General features: G+C 38.6%; 1 protein-coding gene across 3 annotated transcripts in view; it reads right to left on the reverse strand.

Annotated features, from left to right (window-relative positions):
• Nucleotides 1–17670: 17670 nt before the first annotated feature.
• LOC143675731 (isopentenyl-diphosphate delta-isomerase 2-like) overlaps nucleotides 17671–22832 on the reverse strand; it is a 30375-nt gene continuing 25213 nt past the window's right edge. For all 3 annotated transcript variants that reach the window (XM_077151774.1, XM_077151772.1, XM_077151770.1), the window contains exons 3-6: nucleotides 22148–22310; nucleotides 21685–21777; nucleotides 19099–19229; nucleotides 17671–18507 (exon numbers count right to left, since the gene is read on the reverse strand). In XM_077151774.1, coding sequence (XP_077007889.1) covers nucleotides 18190–18507; nucleotides 19099–19229; nucleotides 21685–21777; nucleotides 22148–22310 — 705 coding nt within the window. In that variant the 3' untranslated portion in view covers nucleotides 17671–18189. The remainder of the gene's footprint in view (nucleotides 18508–19098; nucleotides 19230–21684; nucleotides 21778–22147; nucleotides 22311–22832) is intronic.

Genomic DNA, 22832 nt, shown 5'->3' on the forward strand with positions numbered 1-22832 from the left:
TTGCTGGATGAATTTGTTGTCTATCTGTTCTTTGACATTTCATTCAGCTTTATCTGGACCTCTAGCTTAGGTTTTATTTAACAGAGAAGTATTTTTCAGTTCTTGTTTTCTTGTTTCTTCACCTGCTTGCAAGGTGCCTTTTTCCCCCCACCCTTAGGAGGGTCTACTTAGGTATTATAGACCCCAGCTAGATTTTTCCAGATCAAGCTGGCCTCCTATCAGGAGGAAAGAGTCATCTGCATTGGTTTTCCCGAGGGTGAGACCCATCAGGTTGAAAGACTCTCCTGTGAAGTCTCTGGGCTCTGTTTTTCTTATCCTGCCCAGTATGTGGTGCTTGTCTGCCTGCAGGTCCCACCAGCATAAGATGATGCAATACCTTTAACTTTGGCAGACTCTCCCTGCTGGGGTCATGGTGGGGATGCAGGACAGGTTGTAGGCTGTTTTTAATGGCCTCAAATTACCAAGTCCTGCTGTCTGAATTCCTTGAGAGAGGGATTCCACCTGAGTTGGGCTTCACTCCTCTCTGGGGGAAGGCACAGGCTCCAGACAAGCCTTCAAATGAGCTTGTTTCTGCCTATGCCTGGGACAGTTGCAGCCTGAGAAGCCCTGCTGCTGTATTGAAAGGCAGTCAAGCCTTTGAAGAAACACAGCCACAAAAACATGTGTTTCCTTTTTCTCTTTTCTTTTTCTGTCTATGATGCCCCCTTGCCACCAGTGACTTCTGCTTTGGTTAGGTTCACCTGATCTGGAGGCCTATTTTTAGTAGTCAGAATTTGTTAATTAATTCCACAATTGGCGTTTGGTTGGGCTCAGCCCCTGCTACTGGTAAAGTCTCTTTCCTTCACCCTCTGGGAAGCAGCCTGTGGGGGAGGGGCACTGGCCACCATGGTTTGGGGAACTTATGGTTTGAGGGGGGCTCACAGCCAGTCCAGATGGTTCAGACTGGGGTACTCTGTGTTTCTGGCCACCAACGTGACCCCAGGAGCTTTTCTGTACTGTTTCTGATAATTCAGGAGTTGTTCTGGAGGATGAACTAAAACGATCACTTTGCTAAGTTGCCATCTTGCCCCAGAACTCATGAATCTCCACTGGCCTTTTGAACCAAGGTATCTTTCCCTGGATGTATGCCTTTGATTGGATATTTCTATATACTTGTTATAATTAGGCCACTTTCTCAGCTTTAGAACTGTAAACTAGCAACTTATTAAATTCCCCCTTTTAAAAGTCATTCTGTTTCTGATATATTGCATTCCAGCAGCTAGCAAACTAGAACAATATTCTTCCTGTTTTTGTTTTTCAAGAATTGATATAAGAGAACAATGAACTCATTTAATAATGGCTTCTTTTTACAGATTATGTGAAATTCCTTTTTGTAGCTGTTAGTAGGTCTTTTTCATTTTCGTAGTGGATGTCCCTTGAGCATCTTCTCACTTTACACTTTAAGAGTTCCCCTATCAGGTCCCTGTTCAGGTGCCAATTGCCAAGTTCAGCTCAAGCAACTGTTCCAACAGGATCTGAAGGGGGCAGTGGGAGACTGGACTCCTGGTGGTTCTCCTTCATTCACAGACTATGTCTCCAATTCTTCTTTGCTGGGACTCCAGAGATTCAGGCGTTCATTCCATCTGTGTCACCAAATTGTTACCAGACAAAGGTTGTCAGTTTTTCTGCCCAACATACACAATTACCAATTCCTGAGACACCAAGGTTTCCAAGAGAGTTAAATTAAACACTTTTGTGCATCAAAGAACTTCATCAAGAAAGTAGAAAGACTGCCTACAGAATGGGAGACAATATTTGGAAATGACATATCAGATAAAGGTCTAGTATCCAAAATTTATTAAGAGAGTGTTCAACTCAACAACAAAAAGACAGCCAATCCATTTACAAAATGGGAAAAAGACTTGAACAGACACTTCTGAAAAGAGGAAATACAAATGGCCAAAGGCACATGAAGAGATGCTCAACATCCCTGGCCATTAAAGAAATGCAAATCAAAACCACAATGAGATATCATCTCATACCCACCAGAATTGCCATTGTCAACAAAACAGAAAATGACAAGTGCTAGTGAGGATGTGGAGAAAGAGGCACACTTATTCACTGTTGGTGGGAATGTCTAATTGTGCAACCACTGTGGAAGGCAGTTTGGCAGTTCCTCAAAAAGCTGAATTTAGAATTGCCGTATGATCCAGAGGTTCATATATACCACTGCTAGGTATCTATTCAGAGGACATAAGGGCAAAGACACAATGGACACTAGCACACCAGTGTTTATAGCAGCATTATTTACAATTGCAAAGCAATGGAAACAGACAAAATGTCCAACAACAGACAAGTGGATAGACAAACTGTGGTATATACATACGATGGAATGTTATGCAGCCATAAGACAGAATAAACTTATGAAGTATGTAACGACATGGATGGACCTTGAGAACATTAAGCTGAGTGAGACTAGCCAAAAACTAAGGGACATATACTATATGGTCTAACTGATATGAACTGACATTAGAGAATAAACTTGGAATATTTAATTGGTAACAGAGACCATCAGGAGATAGAAACAGGGTAAGATATTGGGTAATTGAGGCTGAAGGGATACAGACTGTGCAACAGGACTGGATACAAATACTCAGAAATGTACAGTACAATACTACCTAACTGTAATATAATTAAGTTAAAACACTGAATGAAGCTGCAAGTGAGAATGATAGAGGGAGGAGTGCCTGGGGGTATAAATGAAATCAGAAAGAAAGATAGATGTTAAAGATTGAGATGGTATAATCTAGGAATGCTTAGAGTGTGTAATAATAGTGAAATGTACAATGTACAATTTTAAAAATGTTTGTGCATGAGGAAGAACAAAGGAATGTCATTATTTCAGGGTACTGAAAATAGATGGTAGTTAATATTTAAAAATGTCACCTTATGTGTGAGATTAAAGCAAAAAATGTTTATTTTTTACAAATTTATATTATAACTAGTGCATTTCCTAATATAACTTATGTAGATAGTTTTTTTATTAATTAACAGAAAAAAAGAAATTAACCCAACATTTAGAAATCATACCATTCTACATATGCAATCAGTAATTCTTAACATCATCACATAGATGCATGATCATCGTTTCTTGGTACATTTGCATCGGTTTAGAAGAACTAGCAACACAACAGAAAAAGATATAGAATGTTAATATACAGAGAAAAATAAAAGTAATAATAGTAAAAACAAAACAAAACAAAACAAAACAAAAACCTATAGCTTGGATGCAGCTTCATTCAGTATTTTAACATGATTACTTTACAATTAGGTATTATTGTGCTGTCCATTTTTGAGTTTTTGTATCTAGTCCTGTTGCACAGTCTGTATCCCTTCAGCTCCAATTACCCATTATCTTACCTGTTTCTAACTCCTGCTGGTCTCTGTTACCAATGACATATTCCAAGTTTATTCTCGAATGTCGATTCACATCATTGGGACCATACAGTATTTGTCTTTTAGTTTTTGGCTAGACTCACTCAGCATAATGTTCTCTAGGTCCATCCATGTTATTACATGCTTCATAAGTTTATCCTGTCTTAAAGCTGCATAATATTCCATCGTATGTATATACCACAGTTTGTTTAGCCACTCGTCTGTTGATGGACATTTTGGCTGTTTCCATCTCTTTGCAATTGTAAATAATGCTGCTATAAACATTGGTGTGCAAATGTCTGTTTGAGTTTTTGCCCTTAATTCCTTTGAGTAGATTCCCAGCAATGGTATTGCTGGGTCATATGGCAATTCTATATTCAGCTTTTTGAGGAACCGCCAAACTGCCTTTCACAGTGGTTGCACCATTTGACATTCCCACCAACAGTGGATAAGTGTGCTTCTTTCACCGCATCCTGTCCAGCACTTGTCATTTTCTGTTTTGTTGATAATGGCCATTCTGGTGGGTGTGAGATGATATCTCATTGTGGTTTTGATTTGCGTTTCTCTAATGGCCAGGGACATTGAGCATCTCTTCATGTGCCTTTTGGCCATTTGTATTTCCTCTTCTGATAGGTGTCTGTTCAAGTCTTTTTCCCATTTTGTAATTGGGTTGGCTGTCTTTATTATGTAGATAGTTTGATTGAACACCATAAGTACTTGGAATCTCAGGTAGGACATGAGATTTTGTTGGTTTGGTCAGAGTGATGCCCCGATGAATCCCAGAGTGATTCGATCAGTGAGTGGAAAAGTACTTGCAAAGCCCCCATCGGGGAATGGTGAGAATGGGGAGAAATTCAACTTCCCCAAGTTGATTGAGGAATCACAATCACAAGCAGTGTGGACAACCAAAGCTATAGGCTGAGCCCCCAGTATTGCAGTTTGTTCATGTGAAACTTAACCGCACAAAGGATAGGTCAAGTCTACTTAAATTCAAGCCTAAAAGTCGCCTCTTTGTGGCTCAGATGTGGCCTTTCTCTCTGGCCAACACTATGAGCAGTCTCACCCCACTCCCCCTCTCTGCATGGGACACACAACTCCCAGGGCTGTGGACCTTCCTGGTGATGTGGGACAGAGATCCTGGAATGAGCTGAGACTCAGCATCAAGGGATTGAGAAAAACCCTAGAATGATCTGAGAATTAACATCAAGGGATTGAGAGAACCTTCTTGACCAAAAGGGGAAGAATGAAATGAGACTAAGTGTCAATGGCTGAGAGATTTCAAACAGAGTCAAAAGGTTATCCTGGAGGCTATTCTTTCACATTAAATATATATCACCTTGTTAGCCAAGAGGTAAAGGGGAGGCTGGAGGGAACTGCCTGAAAATGTAGAGCTGTGTTCCAGTAGCCATGTTTTTTGATGATGATTGAATAATGCTATAGCTTTCACCATGTGACTGTGTGATTGTGAAAATCTTGTGTCTGATGTTCCTTTTAACTACCTTGTCAACAGATGAGTAGAACAAATGGAATAAAAATAAATAATAGGGGTAACAAATGTTAAAATAAATTTAGTTTGAAATTCTAGTGATAAATGAAAGTGAAGGGTAAGGGGTATGGTATGTATAGTCTTTCTTTTTCCTGATATCATTTTATTTCTTTTCCTGTTGTCTTTTTATTTCTTTTTCTAAATCGATGCAAATGTTCTAAGAAATGATGAATATGTGACTATGTGATGATATTAAGAATTACTGATTATATATGTAGAATGGGATGATAAGTTAATGTTTTTGTTTGCTTATTGTTAATTTTTTAAATAAATGAATAGATAAATAAAATAAATAAGTAATAGGGGGAACAAATGTAAAATAAATTTCGTAGATTGAAATGTAGGGATCAATGAAAGGGAGAGGCAGGAGTATGCTTTGTGTGCTGGTTTGAAAGGATGTATGTACCCTAGAAAAGCCATGTATTAATCAGAATCCCATTTCATAGAGGAAGAATAACCCCTATTCAATATTGTATGTAATTAGATCATCTCCCTGGAGATGTAACCTAATCAAGAGGGTTGTTAAGCTGGATTTGGGGAGATGTGTCTCCACCCATTTGGGTGGGTCTTGATTAGTTTCTGAAGTCCTATAGAAGAGGAAACATTCTAGAGAATGAGAGATTCAGAGAGAGCATAGAATGCTGTAGCACCATGAAGCAGAGAGTCCACCAGATGGAGATGAAGAAGGAAAGTGCCTCCTGGGGAGCTTCATGAAACAGGAAGCCAGGAGAGAAAGCTAGCAGATAATGCCATGTTCACCATGTGCCCTTCCAGATGAGAGAGAAACCCTGACTGTGTTCTCCATGCGCCTTCTCACTTGAGAGAGGAAGAATCTGAACTTCACTGACCTTCTTGAACCAAGGTATCTTTCCCTGGATGTCTTAGATTGGACATTTCTATAGACTTGCTTTAATTGAGATATATTCTTGGCCTTAGAATGGTAAACTAGCAACTTATTAAATTCCCCCTTTTAAAAGCCATTCCATTTCTGGCATATTGCATTCCAGCAGGTAGTAAACTAGAATGGTATGTATGATTTTTTTCTGTTTTCTTGTTTCCTTTTCTGAATTAATGCTACTGTTCTAAGAAATGATCATGATGATGAATATACAACTATGTGATGATATTGTGAAATACTGATGATATATGTAGAATGGAATGATCATATGGTAAGAATGTTTGTGTTTGTATGTTGGTACATTTAATAAATAAAATACACTTTTTAAAAATCCATGCTTAACCCTCCACTTAGCATATTCTTTGTTCTTAAAGCTGCCCCAACCAAAGCCCTCCAAAACCTGTGTTGGAACAATTGTGAACTCCCAGGAAACCAAAGAGCAACTGCCTGTAGTGGACATGAGTCTTGGGAAGGGAGAATCCATGGGAGGAAATACCAAGTTGTCTCTATCATCCATGTGAGGAGGGATGGATGCCCTCCTAGATAAATGAGGGCCACTGTGTGAGTAACAAAAGACAGCAGGACAACTAAATTTGAGTAAGAAAAAAAGAGACTGTCAAATAGGAGCAACCGTATCACCACTTGTGGATGGCTACCCAGGCAGAACAAGCACTAAAATTAGAAGTAAAAGGAGATACGCACCTTGCCCAGGCATAAATGAACGTCTCTCTCATCACCTGCACTGAGTGAACAGTCAGTTGGAGACTCTAGCATGCAGATTATGTCCAACTCAGGGGCTATAATTTGCCTCAGGTTTGAATCCAGATAATGCAAACTACTTTAGGGTGAGACCCAAAAACTCGGGATGCCATAGATTGTTCGTTAGATGTAGAGGAGAAAACAAAGGGTTTGGCAAGCAGAGGATAAAATAAAGCCATCTTTGTATGCAGCAGTTCCAAAAGGTTACCCCTTTACTACAAAGAATTAGCACTCAATATGTCATTATCACTTTGTTTTAGATTTAACTGTAATGATTTCTTTAGTATTCCCTTAAAGAAGGCCAGTCAACCTGCTTTGGTCTTCACCTGGGAAGGAGAACAAAGAACTTTCACTGCACTATCAAGGCTCTGTACATATACCAACCATCTACCACAGTCTCTGGCAAAGAATTTGGCTAAGTGGAAAAGTCTATTTCACCATATTGGTGATGTCATCTTAATCAGTGACTCTTTCAGGACTAAAAGAAGCCTCAGGCTCATTATTATCTCACCTTGAGAGTCAGGGATGGTCAATTAATCATGACAAACTGCAATGCCTTGGCTACCCTGTTGAATTCTTTAGTGTTGTATGGTTGGATAAGACAAAATTATTCCTTCTACAGTAAATGATAAGTTAAATATTTTCCTATGCTGCATATGCCAAAACAACTAATGATTTTCTTGGGGTTGTAGTAGTATTGAAAACATTTTGTTCATTGTTTAGCCCAAATGCTAAAAGCTTTGTATATGCTAATTAGATAAGGTTATACTTGGAAATGGGAGGACTTTTCTTTTTTTGAAAAGCAAAAATGGTGATAGCAGAAGCTCTGGGGTGGAGATTGGGTAGGAAGCCGGAACTGCCCTGTAAACCGGATGTTGCCGGGATGACTATTGGCTTTGCGTGGGGTCCTTGGCAGAGGAAACATTCTAAATGAATACTCCTTGGCTTTTAGTCACAAGTATGGAAAGGGGCAGCTGAGATATAGTCTCTGGAAAAGCAATTGGTATTGCATATAATACCTTATTGCAAGTAGAGGGACTGACACAAAGATGCCCAGCTACCTTGAAACTGGCCATCCCTATTCAGGGGTGGATAACCAACACAGCTTCTAAGCCATACTCTAGTAGTACCCAACTGAGCACCCTCACCAAATAAAAGCCTACCTGCTACAGCCCAGCATTTTCAATACCAGTCCTCTGAGTACAGAAATGCACAAGGTTCTTAGACAGTGACCTATCTAGAAGATTCAACAGTTAAAGCTGCTGCACATGAAACAGCTGTTGAAAGGCTCACTAATGAAGGCAAGAGTACCATTCCCAAATCTGCTTGGTATACTAATGGATCTGCTGGCAGGCAGCCTCCCACCTGGACAGCTGTGGCAATACAACCCAGTACTGACACTATATGATGGGAGACTGGTGCCAATGCAAAGCAATCAATGGGCTGAGTTAAGAGCAGTACAGATAGCAATAGTGCATAAATCAGAAAATGTGCCATCTATACTGACTGCAGGGCTGTTTACAAAGGCCTTATGATTTGAATGGCAATCTGGAAGTAGGAACAATGGGCAGTCATAGATCACCTGTCTAAGGACTAGAATTGTGGAAAGACACCTGGGATGCCTATCGTTCATCATTGATGTCTGTCTATCTTGTTCTTGCCCATATTCCCAACATGTTACTCAGAAATGTGGAAGCAGATGCACTCACACGGTTTCAGAGCAGCACAGCTGAAGTCAGGGAAATGGCAGAATGGCTTCATTGAAAAAGCAGACACCAAGGGAATTAAACCCTGTGGCATCTGGACCAGCAGTTCCAGCTGCCAAGCACATGCCAGAAGTTAGTGGACATCACTAGAGAATGCTCTTTGTGCTACCTGCATTGACAACATGGGCTACCATACCAGATGGGGCACATTGACCAGTCACAATTCCTGGTGACCCAGTGGTAAACTGATTACATCAGTCCCGTTCTGCTCTAGGTGGGGGCAAGTTATGCTTTTTATTGTCATGGACACAGATACAGGATTGTTGTTAGCTTTCCTAGTGGGGAAGGCACACCAATGGGCCATCCTCTAATATTTGGAAAGAGTGCAAGCACTCTGCATGGACTGTTAACACAGACAGACAATGATTAGGGGACCCCTTTCACTGAGCAGATAGCGCAATCCTGGGCCATGGATCAGGACAGCATGCGATTCTTCCATCTGCCCTACAATCCCACATGCACAGACCTTACTGAAAGAATGTTTGGTTTATTAAAGGAACAGCTAAAATACGATAAGAGCCCCTTGCAACAGAGAACAATTAAACTGAAACTCTGTCAGGCCTTAACTTGTTTAAATGCAATGCCACAGGTCTCAGCCCCAGCTCCTGTTGAAATACTAATGACAGGACTAAGGCAGGTTCTGAGACTACAAATTAAAGGGCCAGGTGTTTTACAGCCTAAAAGGAGAACTCATAATTATTTGTTGTTATCTATGCCTCAGACCATGCAAGCAGGGGAAAATGAGATCCTTTGACTTTAGTGCCAACCTCTGCAGTTGTGCTGGTTGGGAATCTTAAGCCTGTGGGGGAAAAGGGTCACTGAAAATATTGTAATCTGATCATGATTTACATAAAAAAATGCCTGTTAAAATTTTTATCACCAATCTGGGGCCTTCTATTCTCACAGGAACCTTATGTATAATGTATGCCTAAACTGAGTATTGATGTCATGGAAGAGAACTTAGAAAAATTGCAAGGGGAAAGTACCTGATATTTAAAACCTTCCCAAAATGTTCCTCTGCCTAGAGAACCTTGTTGTTAACCAACAGAACTCTAGCATGTATATTGTTAAGCCAGCACAAATTAGCCCTTATTATTTCCCATAAAGATCTATCTTTTTGCCCATAACACCCTAGTAAACACCTCTTTACAGTGGGCTTCAGCAGCAAATCATGCCCATAATCTAACCCCATGTTGGGTTTGCACAGCCTTGCTAGGCTATTTCTATCTCTGTCTCCAAACATCTGTGTGTGTATTGGCTCTTCAAGTATCTGAACCCTCTGCTCTCTGTGTTGGCTCTTCTAAGGACTCCAGTAAACTAATTAAGACCTACCTTGAATGGATGGGGCCACATCTCCAGCTAATCAAAAGGTCACTCACACTCACAATTGGATGGGTCACATCTCCACGGAAACAACCTAATGAAAGCTCCCACCCTAATAGGCTTACCCTCACAAGATTGGATTAGGATTAAGAGAACATGGTTTCTCTGGGGGTACATATTAGTTTCAAACTAAGCACACCACCCTTCTTTGAACTGTGACCATGTGAACTGGGCTGTGTAGAATACTCTGCTGGCCTGGCAGAACTCAATGTACTGAAAAATCTGGAAAAGAATCTTCTAATTTCCTTTCTTGGCCATGACAGCATTTCTTTGTGGTTGTTATCTCTACATGGAGGACTCTTGGTGTTCTGTTTTCTCTGATACTGCTGCGGAAAATGGAGGTAATGTCTGTCCTATGGTCCATGTAGTCTGCGTTCAGGTGGATTGTGGTAATCCAAAGCCAGACCCCATCCATACTGAGAATATGTTACTGCACATAGCCACCTACAATGACCAGGACAGAAGTTAAAGTCATCAGACCTCCTCAGGGGGGTGAGGGGAAGGATGTTCAGTAGTATCATGGACAAAGCATTCAAGCATCCCCCCATCACTGTTGATGACAAACCTCCAGGCCCCTGTGTCATGAAACCCTGTTGAAATTCTGTTTTCACACCCTTATCTTAAACTCTTATAAACTGTCCCTTGCAGTCCTTGCCCTTCGTGGAACACTGACTTCCATTTTCCAACCAGCCACCATTGGGAAGAATCTTCTCCTGTTTGTAAGTTCCAATAAAATCCATGCTTAACTCTGGGTCTAGCCTGTTCTTCGGTCTTATAGCTACCCCACCTGAACCCTCCTAAAACTGGGTTGGAATGTATAATTTGTTGCTATTGTATGTGTACTTCTATCAGTATTCATGCATAAGATTTTGCATATACATATGTTCTCAATTATATTTGGTCAATATCTAGTAGTGGAATTGCCAGGTGTGTTGGTTTGAAAGTGTTGTGCACCCCAGAAAAACCATTTCTTTTAATCCTGAGTCAATATTGGAGGGTGGAAAACTTTAGTCAGATTGTTTCCATGGATTTGACCCACTCAATTGTGGGTAAAACCTTTTGATTAGATTACTTCCATGAAGATGTGGCTTCCCCCATTCAAGGTGGGTCTTGATTGGGTTACTGGAGTCCTTTAAAAGAGGAAACATTTTAGAGAAAGCTTAGAGTCCACAAAGATGCATATATTTGGAGATGCTTGGAGAGCCAACAGAGAAAGCAGATGCTTAGATACAGATGTTTGGAAATACAGAGCCATATACCTTCCTATGGGATGCTAAGCAAGCCAGAACCCAGAGTTGTGGTCCAGAGGATCTGAGTGAAGGCCCACAGATGCTTACAGAGGCAATGATTGGCATTACAATCTTGAAGCAATGGAACTGGGAGTAAGGATCACAGAGGCCAGCCACATGCCTTCTCATGTGACAGATATCGGCCTTTCTTGTGCCAAGGTATCTTTCCCTGGATGCATTAGTCTGGACATTTTTATGGCCTTAAAACTGTAAACTTGTAACTTAATGCATTCTCTTTTTAAAAGCCACCCCATTTCTAGTATATGGCAGTCTGGCAGCATTTAACAAAATTAAAACAACAGGTTGTATGGTAATTATATGCTAAAGTTTTTGAGGAATCCCCAAACTGTTTTCCACATGGGTTGCATCATTTTAAAATCCCACCAGCAGTACACAATGGTTCCAATCTCTCTCCACATCCTTGCCAATGATCTAATGGGTATGATGTGATATCTCATTGTGGTCTTAATCTGCATTTCCCTAATACCCAATGATGTTGAACATCATTTTATGTGCTTATTTGCCATTCCTGTATCCTCTTCAGTAAAATGTTTGTGTCTTTTGACCATTTTCTCTTTGGATTTTTTTGTTTTGTTACTTTTGAATTTTGAGAGTTTGTTATGCAGCTGAGATATAGTCTCTTTGTTACATATGCGGCTTGCAAATACATTCTCTGGATCTGTAGCTTTTCTTATCAATTTCTTAATGGGGTCTTTTGCAGAGCAAAAGTTTTTAATTTTGATGAAGTCCAATATGCTGATTTTTTCTTTTATACATTTTACTTTTGGTGTTACATCAAAGAGCACGTAACCAATCTTTATCCCAAAGATTTTCTCCTATGTTTCCTAATAAAAATTTTTAGTTTTATGTTTAAATCTGATACTTTTTTTAATACTAGGTTTTTTTTGTTTTGTTGTTTTTTTTTTTGCATGAGCAGGTGAGAACTCTGCCTGCTGAACCAACGTGGCCCACTCTATACCTAATACATTTTGAGTTAATATTTCTGTCGGGTGTGAGGTTTAAGTAGTGGTTCATTTTTTGTTTTTGTTTTGCCTCAGGATATCCTTGTTCAGGCACCATTGGTTGAAAGGACTGTCCTTCTACTGAATTGCTTTTGTACTTGTCTCAAAAATCACTAGGGGCTGCTGCTGACCCCACTGCTGTTGCTGCAGCTGAAAGACTGGTGGAGGCCCAAGGAAGGGGCTATGGTGGTGACATGAGCTGAGCGGGACTGGGGAAGGCAGCGAGGATGCAGGGTAGCACGCCCAGACACTCCACAGATCCGCCCGCCTGGGAAGTGCATGCAGCTGGGACCTGCCCCAGCTACCTTCCACCCAACAAAGCCCACGAGCCCGCCACCCCAACCCGCACCGTGTCCACCCTCAATGCCGTGCATTTTCCTCCTGCCAATGCCCACACCAAGAGGAACCTGCATCATTTATGATTCTGTTGGATCTTTACAATTCTCTCATGGCTCAGACCCTGCCCTGCCATCTGCCCAATATCCCAGCAGTGATGAGTACTGGCTCCTTAATTGAAGACTTCATAGTAGAAGTAAACATTTTTTTTTAATTTATTAATTAAAAAAATTTAACAAATGAAATAAAACATTAACATAGATTGTCAGTAATTCACAATATCATCACTTAGTTGCATATTCATCATTTCTTAGAACATTTATGTCCATTCAGAAAAAGAAATATAAAGACAATAGAAAAAGAAATAAAATGAAAACAGAAAAAAGATTATTCCTAACATACCCCTTACCCCTTGCTTTCACTGATCACTAGCATTTCAAATTAAATTTATTTTAACATTTGTTCCCCCATTATTTATTTTTATTCCATATGTCTACTCCTTTGTTGACAAGGTAGATAAAAGGAGCATTAGACATGAGGTTTTCACAATTGCACAGTCACATTGTAAAATCTATATCATTAGTCAATCATCATCAAGAAACATGGCTACTGGAACACAGCTCTATATTTTCAGATAGTTCCCTCCAGTCTATTCACTACATCTTGAATAACAAGGTGATATCTACTCAATGCGTAAGAATAACCTCCAGGATAACCTCTTGGTTCTGTTTGGAATCTCACAGCCATTGACACTTTGTCTCATTTCACTCTTCCCCCTTTGGTTGAGAAGGTTTTCTCAATCACTTGATGCTGAGTCTCAGCTCATTCTAGGATTTCTGTCCCACATTGCCAGGAAGGTCCACACCCCTGGGACTCATGTCCCATGTACACAGGGGGAAGGTGGTGAGATTGCTTGTTGTGTTGGCTGGAGAGAGAGAGGCCACATATGAACAACAGAAGAGGCTCTCTTAGGGGTGAGTCTTAGGCCTAAATTTTAACTAGATTTGACCTATTCTTTGTGGGGTTAAGTATCATATGAACAACCCCCAAGACTGGGGGCTCAGTCTATATAGAAGTAAACAATTTGACCAACGTGAACAATTATGACAGGAAGCATGCAGTTGAAGATGATGCTCAGTTTGAGATGGACATCTGACAGGATCAGAGGAAAGCAGCAACATTCACACATGTGCACATGATGTGGCCAACTGGCTCAACATTGAAAGGAAGAAGAGGCAAGACTGGCAGCCCCCTGCATCTCCACCTCCCCCTCTTCCACCCCGTGCCAAACGATGAGATGACTTTCATCTGACTATATCCTCTCCCTGTTTCCTGTTTCCCTTCCCAGTTAGACAGAAGAGATTGAAGGCCCTAAGCATCTTTTCCTTACAACTAAGCAGCCCACAGAGGAAACAACTAAATTCTGGCTTCCTTGGTCATTTTTCTATTGGGTGCCCCAAACCAAACCCCTCTTTTTATTTTTATTTTTTAATTTTTTGGTATCAAATCATAATCACAACCTACCAATAACTAAACTGGCAGGGAAATTTGGGAAAGCATACAGAAGTTTGATGGGTTGAGCCTTATTCATGTTCCTTGCCACCTGTCTCACTTCCCTGTATCCCACTTGTAGCTCAGTTCTGCAAGAGTCTGGGTTTGGAATCTTTAAAACTATTGAAGGAAATGATAGAGATGGAAAAGAAGAGCTGCTTTCCTTCTGACTTTGGGGTATTTGTCCTTAGGGACAGAGCACAGTTTGTGCAGCTTTGGTAGCATTCTCTCTGACTTTTTTTAAGGTCCGCTTCTCCTCCTTCCTCTGGAGAGAGGAGTGTCTTGTGTCTTTGGTATTATAGTTCATATTCCCATTTCTTAACACATTTGTGCGGGAAAAGTTTAAACTGTCTACATCAAATGGGAGCTCTTTAGTAACCAACTGTTTTTTTCTCCTATCCCTCTCTGCTTGCATCTATTTGCTTGCAGGAGCTTATTGTACTTGAAAATACCTGTGATTTTCTCTGCTCCCAGAACTGGTCTATACCAAGGAATAAAACCTGAGATAGAGTTATGCCAGATAATACTTAAGAATGACCTCTGAAAAGCATTGAACTGTTTGAGTATCCAGGCTCAGAAGGCTCTATTTTACAATTCAAGAACATTGGGATATTTATTGCTTTGGATTGCAATTTTTTGTACTTTGAATTTAAAATTGATTTTCAGATTTTTTTTTTCATTGTGGATTTGCTTTTTTTGACTGCTGGAATAGATCAGCATGGGCTTATAAACATGCTCTTCCTAGCTTTCTTACCTTCCACATTGTACTCCTCATACTTCCCTCCCCCCACCACCTCCTTTCTTTCCTTCTTTTTTCTCTGCCAGCCCATTTTTCAAATTCATGTCAAAGGCCCCTCAAGTATTGGTATCTGATATATACCACTTATATCTGAGGAGTGACTGTTTATTTTTAAAATGACTGCAGGCCTATTTTTAAGCATGTTTTCTGAACAATTTTGAACAGCAACTTTTTAATTAAACATCTTCCAGTGTTAGGGATGTGAGAAATGTCTGTGGAGGAGTCTGCTATTTTATGTCATTAGCGTTTGTCTCTCCAGCCCTTAGGACCTCTATCCTTCCCCTCTATTTTGGGTTGTGTATGTTTGGAGTTAATAGTGGGTGGTTTGTTAAAACTGGACTATTCTTCCTGGCTGTGAATAGATAATGAAAGCCTCATTCTTTTCTTATCCCTTTGCTTTTTCATTCTCCCTCTTCCCCACTCCACTCTATGACTGTCACCTGACACAATAATCTCAGAGGAGTGACTTTCCTTGTAGAAAGACACATACATCCTTTCATGAGAAAGATCAGTGAAGTAGCCACTGATGTCCTGGTAATTTCTGGTTGAATTTGGCACCCTGGACCTTTTAACTAAGAGATCAGATGCCAGGGTGAGAGTAACCAGCCAATTGGTTAAGCAAGAAAGATGTTTGTTTTTTTTTTGAAGTATGGAAAGGGCCTATTTGTGCAAATATTTTAGACAGAAGGGAGAAGTGTGTCTGAGGAACTTTGTTCTATTTTCTGCTACAGAAATGTGAGTGGTTCAAACAGTGAAATTTGATCACATATTCTGTGATGATTGCTGTATCTCAGGAATAAGTTGGACCTCTAATGTTTTGGAGATGCTTTGAGTCCCAATATTTGATAACCAGAAAAGTGTTTGTGTTTGTTTAATTTATCCATGTTTTATTTTAATTAAACTACAAATTTTACTTAAAAATGAGGAGGTCATATTTATGGAATTTATTTCTGGATTCTCCATTTTATTTTATTGATCTATCTGTTTATCCCCTACCATTGCCACAATGTCTTATTATTGTAGCTATATATTGGATAGAGTTGTTCCTCCCACTTTATTCATTTTCAATTGCTGTAGCTATCGTAGTTTCTTTGTATTTCCATACGCATTTTAGAGTGATCTTGTCTTTATTTATAAAAAATCTTGCAGAGATATTGATAGAAATTGTGTAAAAGTATCAATTTGAGACAGTGACATTTTTACTAGATTAGATTGAGCCTTTCAATCCATGAACGCAGTATGTATCTCTATTAATGTAGATATTCTTTGATTTCTTTCATCAGCATTTTGTAATTTTCAGCACTACAACTTCTGTGCATATTTGACTAGATTTACACCTAAGTATTCCACATTTTTGAGCAATTGTATACAGCATTATATTTTTAATTTCACTTTCTGTAAATGAATTGCAATTATACAAAAATGTGATTTATTTTTTTAATTGGTCATATATCCTGTGATCTTGCTGAATCCACTCATTAAGTCTAGAAGTTTTTTTATAGATTCATTGAGATTTTTATGAAAGCAATCATGTAATCTTCAAATAGAGATGGTTTTATTTCTCTTTCTTTACTGCATGACTTCTGGTTGTTTTACTTGCCTGCTGCACTGGCTAGAACTTCCAATACTAGGTTGAGTAGTAGGGGTAAGACCAGACATTCTTGCCTTGTTCTCAAACCTAGGAAGAAAACATTTAGTCTTTCACCTTTAAGTATGATATTAGCTGTAAGATTTTTGTCGATACTCTCTATCAAATTGAGGAAGTTACCCTCTATTCCTAGTTTCTTGATGTTTTATAATGGGTATTGAATTTTTTTCAAATGCTTTTCTGTATCAATTCATATGATCATGTATTTTTTTTCTTTTGTTAATATGGTGGAATACATTAGTTTATTTCCAAATATTGAACCAGCTTTGCATCTCAGAAATAAACCCCTAGATTATGGTGCATAATTATATGCATATGTGTCTGTATCTGAATTCTATTTGCTAACATTTTGTTAAGGAGTATATGCATTTACATTCAAGAAGGGTGTTCTGTGGTTTTCTTTTTTTGTACTGTTTTTCTAGGTTTTGGTTTCAAGGTAATACTGGCTTATAGGAGATGAACTGGCATGTGCTCCTTCTACTTCTATTTTCTGGAAGAGTTTGTGTAGAATTGGTGTTCTTTCTTTAAATCATTGGTAGAGTTCTCCAGTGAAACTATCAGGGCCTGGATATTTCTTTTTTGAAGAGTTTTTAAAATCTTATTTTATTTTACTTTTTATTGACACATAAAAAGATGTCTTTTTATATCATCTTGTTATATGTTGATAAAAATATGGAGAGATAGGCATACAGAGATAGGGAAAACTAACATATTTATCTTGGTGAATTTTCACAAAGTGGATGAACATTGTCACCACTACCCAGGTCAGGAAACAGAACATTATGAGTTTCCAGAAACCTCTCTTGTTCCCCTTTCCAGTCACTGTTCACATTCTCTTTCATTTGGGAGTTTTAAACTTCAAATTCAATTTTCACATTTCAAATTTGAAAACATCTTAGGGTTTTCAAATTTCATGTTGCGTCAAGCTGTGGCAGCTGATGCTTTTTGAGGAGTTAACACCTTTCATCTAAGCTGTTAAATTTACGTGACTTTTGCATATTAACTTCATATTTTGTAATCTTACTAAATCCATTTATTAATGCAAATGGTTTACCTGAAGATTATTTTGATTTAGGACACACATAACCATACTGTGCGGAAATAATTATGGTTGTATTTCTTTCTTCCAATCTTTACAAACTTTAGTCTTTTTCTTGTCTTAATGGAAGAACCTCTAGTGTGAGGTTGAACGAAACAATGAAAGTGAATGCAGTACCACAGTTGTGAATGAAAGTTCAAGAGACACAGATTCAAGAGATACAGATTTTAATCTTATACCACATTTTCCGAGCTTTATAGGAGGACACAAACAATGCAAGAGAACAACAGGAATATCCTTTCCATCTTATTACAACACTCAGCAGTGATCAGTACCCAATTTCTTTCGCTCCATAAACTCCATACACCATACAATGAGTATATGACTGCCCCAAATGAAAGATGAATTGAAACTGACATAGTCAAGTCCAGAGATATAAGAATGACTGACTATTTATCAATAGTGTAAGGGGGAAATATTAAATTTCCTTTTTAAAACTAAGCAGAAGAAAATTATGGAAATGAGAAAAAAGAAAAATGTGAAGATAAGATGAAGCAGATAGAAAGGCTAAATATAAGTGATTTCTAGATTATTAGCAATCAAGTGTTTTTTGTCTGTTAGTTTGTTTGGCAAAGGTGAACTACAGAAAGTCAGTTGTATGGTAAGCTTGCCTGGAATATAAGCACAGCATTTTCTGTTTGGGTGCAGTATTTACGGCTAATTCTTGTCATCCATGCTTTCACACCCTGTGTATTTTATGAGGCTCAGCAAACTGGGCCACATCAGGTAAGTGATCCCACCATTTAAACAGAAACTTCTCGGAGATGGCTCTCAACCATGGAGTAACTTTTACTTCTCCTTTAGCCCCTCTTTCCAGTAGCTCTTTTAATTCCTCCTTGCTCATGTAGCAGAAACTTTTTGTTTCACTGGGATTTGGATTTACAGGAACATTCTTTCTTACAAGCAGAAGGTAACAAATTTCATGTTCTCCCCAAATTTTATCTGATTTTGCCTTATGATGATACATTGTCATAAATGACATGTCCTCTGGAGAAACCTATGACAAAAATTGGTGCCATGTTAACAACGCTAAAGTAAAAAATATAGAGAATATATAGACAAATATAGAAAACAAATACATATTCATTTCCTTCAAAAGAGTTAGTTCCCAAAGCTTTAGTTCTATCTAACTAAACTTTTGTAGACTCAAGTCTGAATAGTAATCTGTTTTTGGCCTTTAAAGTTTCAGTATATCTGTCTGGGACAGACTTTACAGAGATTCCCACCCTGCAATAGAAACTCCCATAGAAACTGACCAGTTTTGTAAACAAAATATCGATTTTCTCTCTAACAGCTTCTTTAACAGATAGAGGCAAAAATGAATGACTGGTTCACAGATGATCCTAGACCTTCTTTTTAGTTTAAAATTTCAATTCCTTCTTCTTTTATAGATAACCAGATTCCTGTTCAGTTTCAACTCTACCCAGAACAAAAGAGAACGCACAACAGCTCTCTCTATTGCTTGTTTGTAACTTGCCTTTTCGAAGCCAAGGACACAAATCATCACTGAACTCATGTTCAACTTTCACCCAGTTTCATGCACTGGGTTAACTATTGTTACACCTGTTATTGGGCAGATATTAGGTACCTGTTCTTGCGGAATTCCCAACTCACTCTGCAGACGTCTCTGAGCTGCTCTCTTTATTCCAACAGCGTCTTTTTCTTCCAGTTCTTCTGAGTTGCATATTGGATGACTAGAGCAAGAGTCAGTAAAATACCCTGGACAGAATGCACATGGAAAACATTTCCTTTATTTCCTGAAAACAGAATATGCTAAATAAAAACACAAACCCTTTAGGAAACACAAAATGATCTGTAACAAATATAGCCTGGGAGAGCAGAAAGAGCACAGGGTTTGCTGTGAGCATTTATATAGAGCCTGACTCTGATGCTTTCATGGGCACTGAGAGATTGGATGAGGTATGTGACAAGGTAATGCATAATGCTGGGTACCTCGTGCAGGTGCTCCTAAGAATGGGTTGCCTTTATTGCTCATCTAAGGAAGATCCTTGAATTGGAATTTATCATCTCATGTATGTTCTGCTGCACTGAGACAAGGATGAGGTGTCATACATATTTATACCCCAACTAAGTATCTGAATATCATAGGAAAGGAGGAAGAGGAAAGTGTATTTGTGAGATGTGTGTATTGGGGCAAGTGTTTTGACATGAGATGATACTGAGAAGGCAAGAGTCACATTTGCAAAGTAGGGTGCTCTTGTTTAATGAGTATAGTTTTATAGGAGGAATTGCAGCTATCATATCCTTGACAAAGTTTTCTTAGTGGAAAGCACTACTTACTGCACCTAAGTAATGGCAAGAACACGTGAAGTGAGAGGGAACCACTCCCCACGTGAACTCTCCCTCTGTTCCATCTCACTCCTCAGATAGTGAATGCTTTAAGTCACTTTACAAAAGTTTGCTTAAAACTCAATATACAATTACAGAGCTGGAACCCTTGCCTCACTTCTGTATATCCTGAAGGTGGCTTCAATTTTGATGTCTATCTTAAAGCAAGGAGCATTATTGGCATACTGTGGTTATGTGTTCCACAGTTAAGCCTTTTTTCTTTTACACAGACAGGCACCTACAATCAAACTCTGCCTGCTGAGCCACCATGGCCTGCCCCACAGTTAAGCTTTTAAATTAACAGCCTTAAATTTTTCTTATGTAAACTTAATTCAGCTTCACAGAAGGGCCAACTGCCTACAGCTTGGCCAGCAAATACAGAAATGAGTTTGGGAATGACTAGGATAAATCCACCGAACTTCAGAGAACAAGGAACTGAGAGGAAGAAAGGATTCTCCATGACCACAATCGTTTATGCTGGGGTGGGGTGTTCCATCCAGTTTTGCTTGCAGTAGGCAAGGTGTGTTTTTGAAAACTGTAGAAGTCTCCATGCAAAAAATGTTAAAATGAAAACCAGATGATCCTAGGCCTTCTTTTTTGTTTAACATTTCAATTTCTTCTTCTTTTACAGAAAACCAGACTCCTGTTCAGTTTCAACTCTACCCAGAATAAAAGAGAATGCACAAGAGCTCTCTCTATGGCTGGTATTCACGCTTTCTCCCCTTAAAGTTGTTATCCCTACATTGGTCACTCATGATTTTGTAAGTGCGAAAAATATACTGATATGAATGAACCATAATGAGCAACCTCGAGAATTAAACGCTAGAGCACAGTTGATCAGAAGATAGAAAGTGGGTGGAGATTGGACAACTGATGTTTAACGACTACAGAATGCTTAATGAGGTTGATTGTAAATGTTTGGAAATGGAAACAGTACTTTGTCCATTATTGTCCATGACCACCATACGTGTGGTGGTGGTAGCACAATACTGAAAGTATAACTAACAAAGCTGAGTGGGAGTATGGTTGAAAGAGGAAGGCTAGTGTTGTGTGTGTATCACCAAAATGAAAGCTAGAGGATAAAAACAGGGACTGTATAACTTAGCGAAACCTGAAATGGATGATGATGGTGGTTAATTGTGAGAAAATAAGGAAGTTCTTACATGAACTAGAACAAATGCATGTCACTATTATTAATAATAGGGTGGTATACAGGAAAATATAATTAATGCAAACTACAGTCTATAGTTAGCAGTGGCACTGTAATATTCTTTCAGTAATTGTAACAAAGGCACTTTACCAAAGCTAAATGTCAATAATAAGGGGATGGGATTATTTTTTCGTAAGAAATGGGAATGTCGTCTTGATTATGGTGGTCAATGAATAACTGTGATTATACCAAGAGCCACTGATTGTATACCTAGGATATGGGATGGTGTGTGAATAAAACTGACAATAAAATACATATATAACTCTAAGTCTTGTATTGTAAAATAATCATTTCTCTCTTTAATTTTATGCTAAATATTATTTACTTTAATCTCCCAAATCCTTACATCGCTCATTTCTTCTGCATTGAAATACCTTTCCACTACAAAACAAAAATCAACCAAAGACTCACAGAGTTGTATTGCAAAAATCAAACAACCATTAGAAGAAACCTCAGCATAATAAGGATCTGTCAGTACTACCCATTTCCTCAGGGATGAACTAACTGTTGACCAAAGTGAGAGATGGACACTGGTAATCCAAATCATTTATTTTCCCGATACTTTCACGCCAAACATGAAACCTTCCTCTTAAACTATACATTGAACTGACTCACCAGGAAAAGTAAGTTTAGTGTCTGCTCTCTGCTGTACCAAGAGTTTATTCTCCGTATTGAACAAGGCAACACTGAAGGCTCGGTGCAACAGTCCTGAAAAAATAAATGCCATTCATATGAACATAAAAATATGCAGTCAGTACAATAGTTTGTTTCACTTTTTCCTCAGACTCTGTCTCACAGAAAAAAAATAATATAGCAGAAAGTCTATGATTATGGTGATGACCCAAACTAATATTTCAGAATTTCCACCTAATTAAAATTTGCTTGACAAATTAAAGGTCCATATAAATGGTTTAAGATTAACTGTTCTTGAATCTTCTCCTAAAGAAGACAAACGTGAACTGATTGAGGGGTCTCCTCATCATGAGAAATGCCTTAATTCTTTCCCCTCTCCTCCTCTTGCCGGCTGGAAAAAATGAGAAAATCTTGCAAAATGGACAAAGAGAACATTCCATACTACCTTTTTCGATGTTTTCATTCAAATGGCAATTCTTCCTAGTGTCTGTACCAATAACCTTATCATTTTCATCAATAACAATCAACTTTTCATCTAAGCGCTGCAATTGCTGCTTATCAAGCCAGTCAAGATTTCCTCCAGATAGAGTTGCTAGTTGTGATCCAACCTAAAATATATGTACACAATTACAGGTTTCTGTGAAAAATGCTGTCATATAATTTTCGTTATTTTTAACGTACCTCTTTATTTATAAGTAACAAAAATAGTATAAAAATAGGGCAGTTGTTAAATGTAGAACATATATATATATATATTCCTCGGGCTTCCCAGGAGTCTTTCAGTTAAGATTCAAATAATCAATCCCCACGGAAGAAACAAATAGTGAAGAAAAGCTCAGGTAGTGCTCTTCGCAAAATATTTGTGGGGAACAGGTCAGAGCCTGGACAAAACAGTGGATTTGGGTCAAAGATGGTGACATTTCACATGCTTTAAGGAAAGCTCAATTTTTTTAGCCTATCATTTACCGATAGAAAACTTTGTGCATCTCTTTAGTGCCAAATACATTCTTATTTGATGATTTTCTTTGAAAATATGCTGAGTGCCACTTTTTTTTAAATAAAAAGTTTTTTTATCATCACAACCATTTTTTTTCTGTTTTTGTGAAAAATAACATATATACAAAAAGTAA

This window comes from Tamandua tetradactyla, chromosome 1, assembly GCF_023851605.1.
Source record: "Tamandua tetradactyla isolate mTamTet1 chromosome 1, mTamTet1.pri, whole genome shotgun sequence".
NCBI classification, from domain to species: domain Eukaryota; kingdom Metazoa; phylum Chordata; class Mammalia; order Pilosa; family Myrmecophagidae; genus Tamandua; species Tamandua tetradactyla.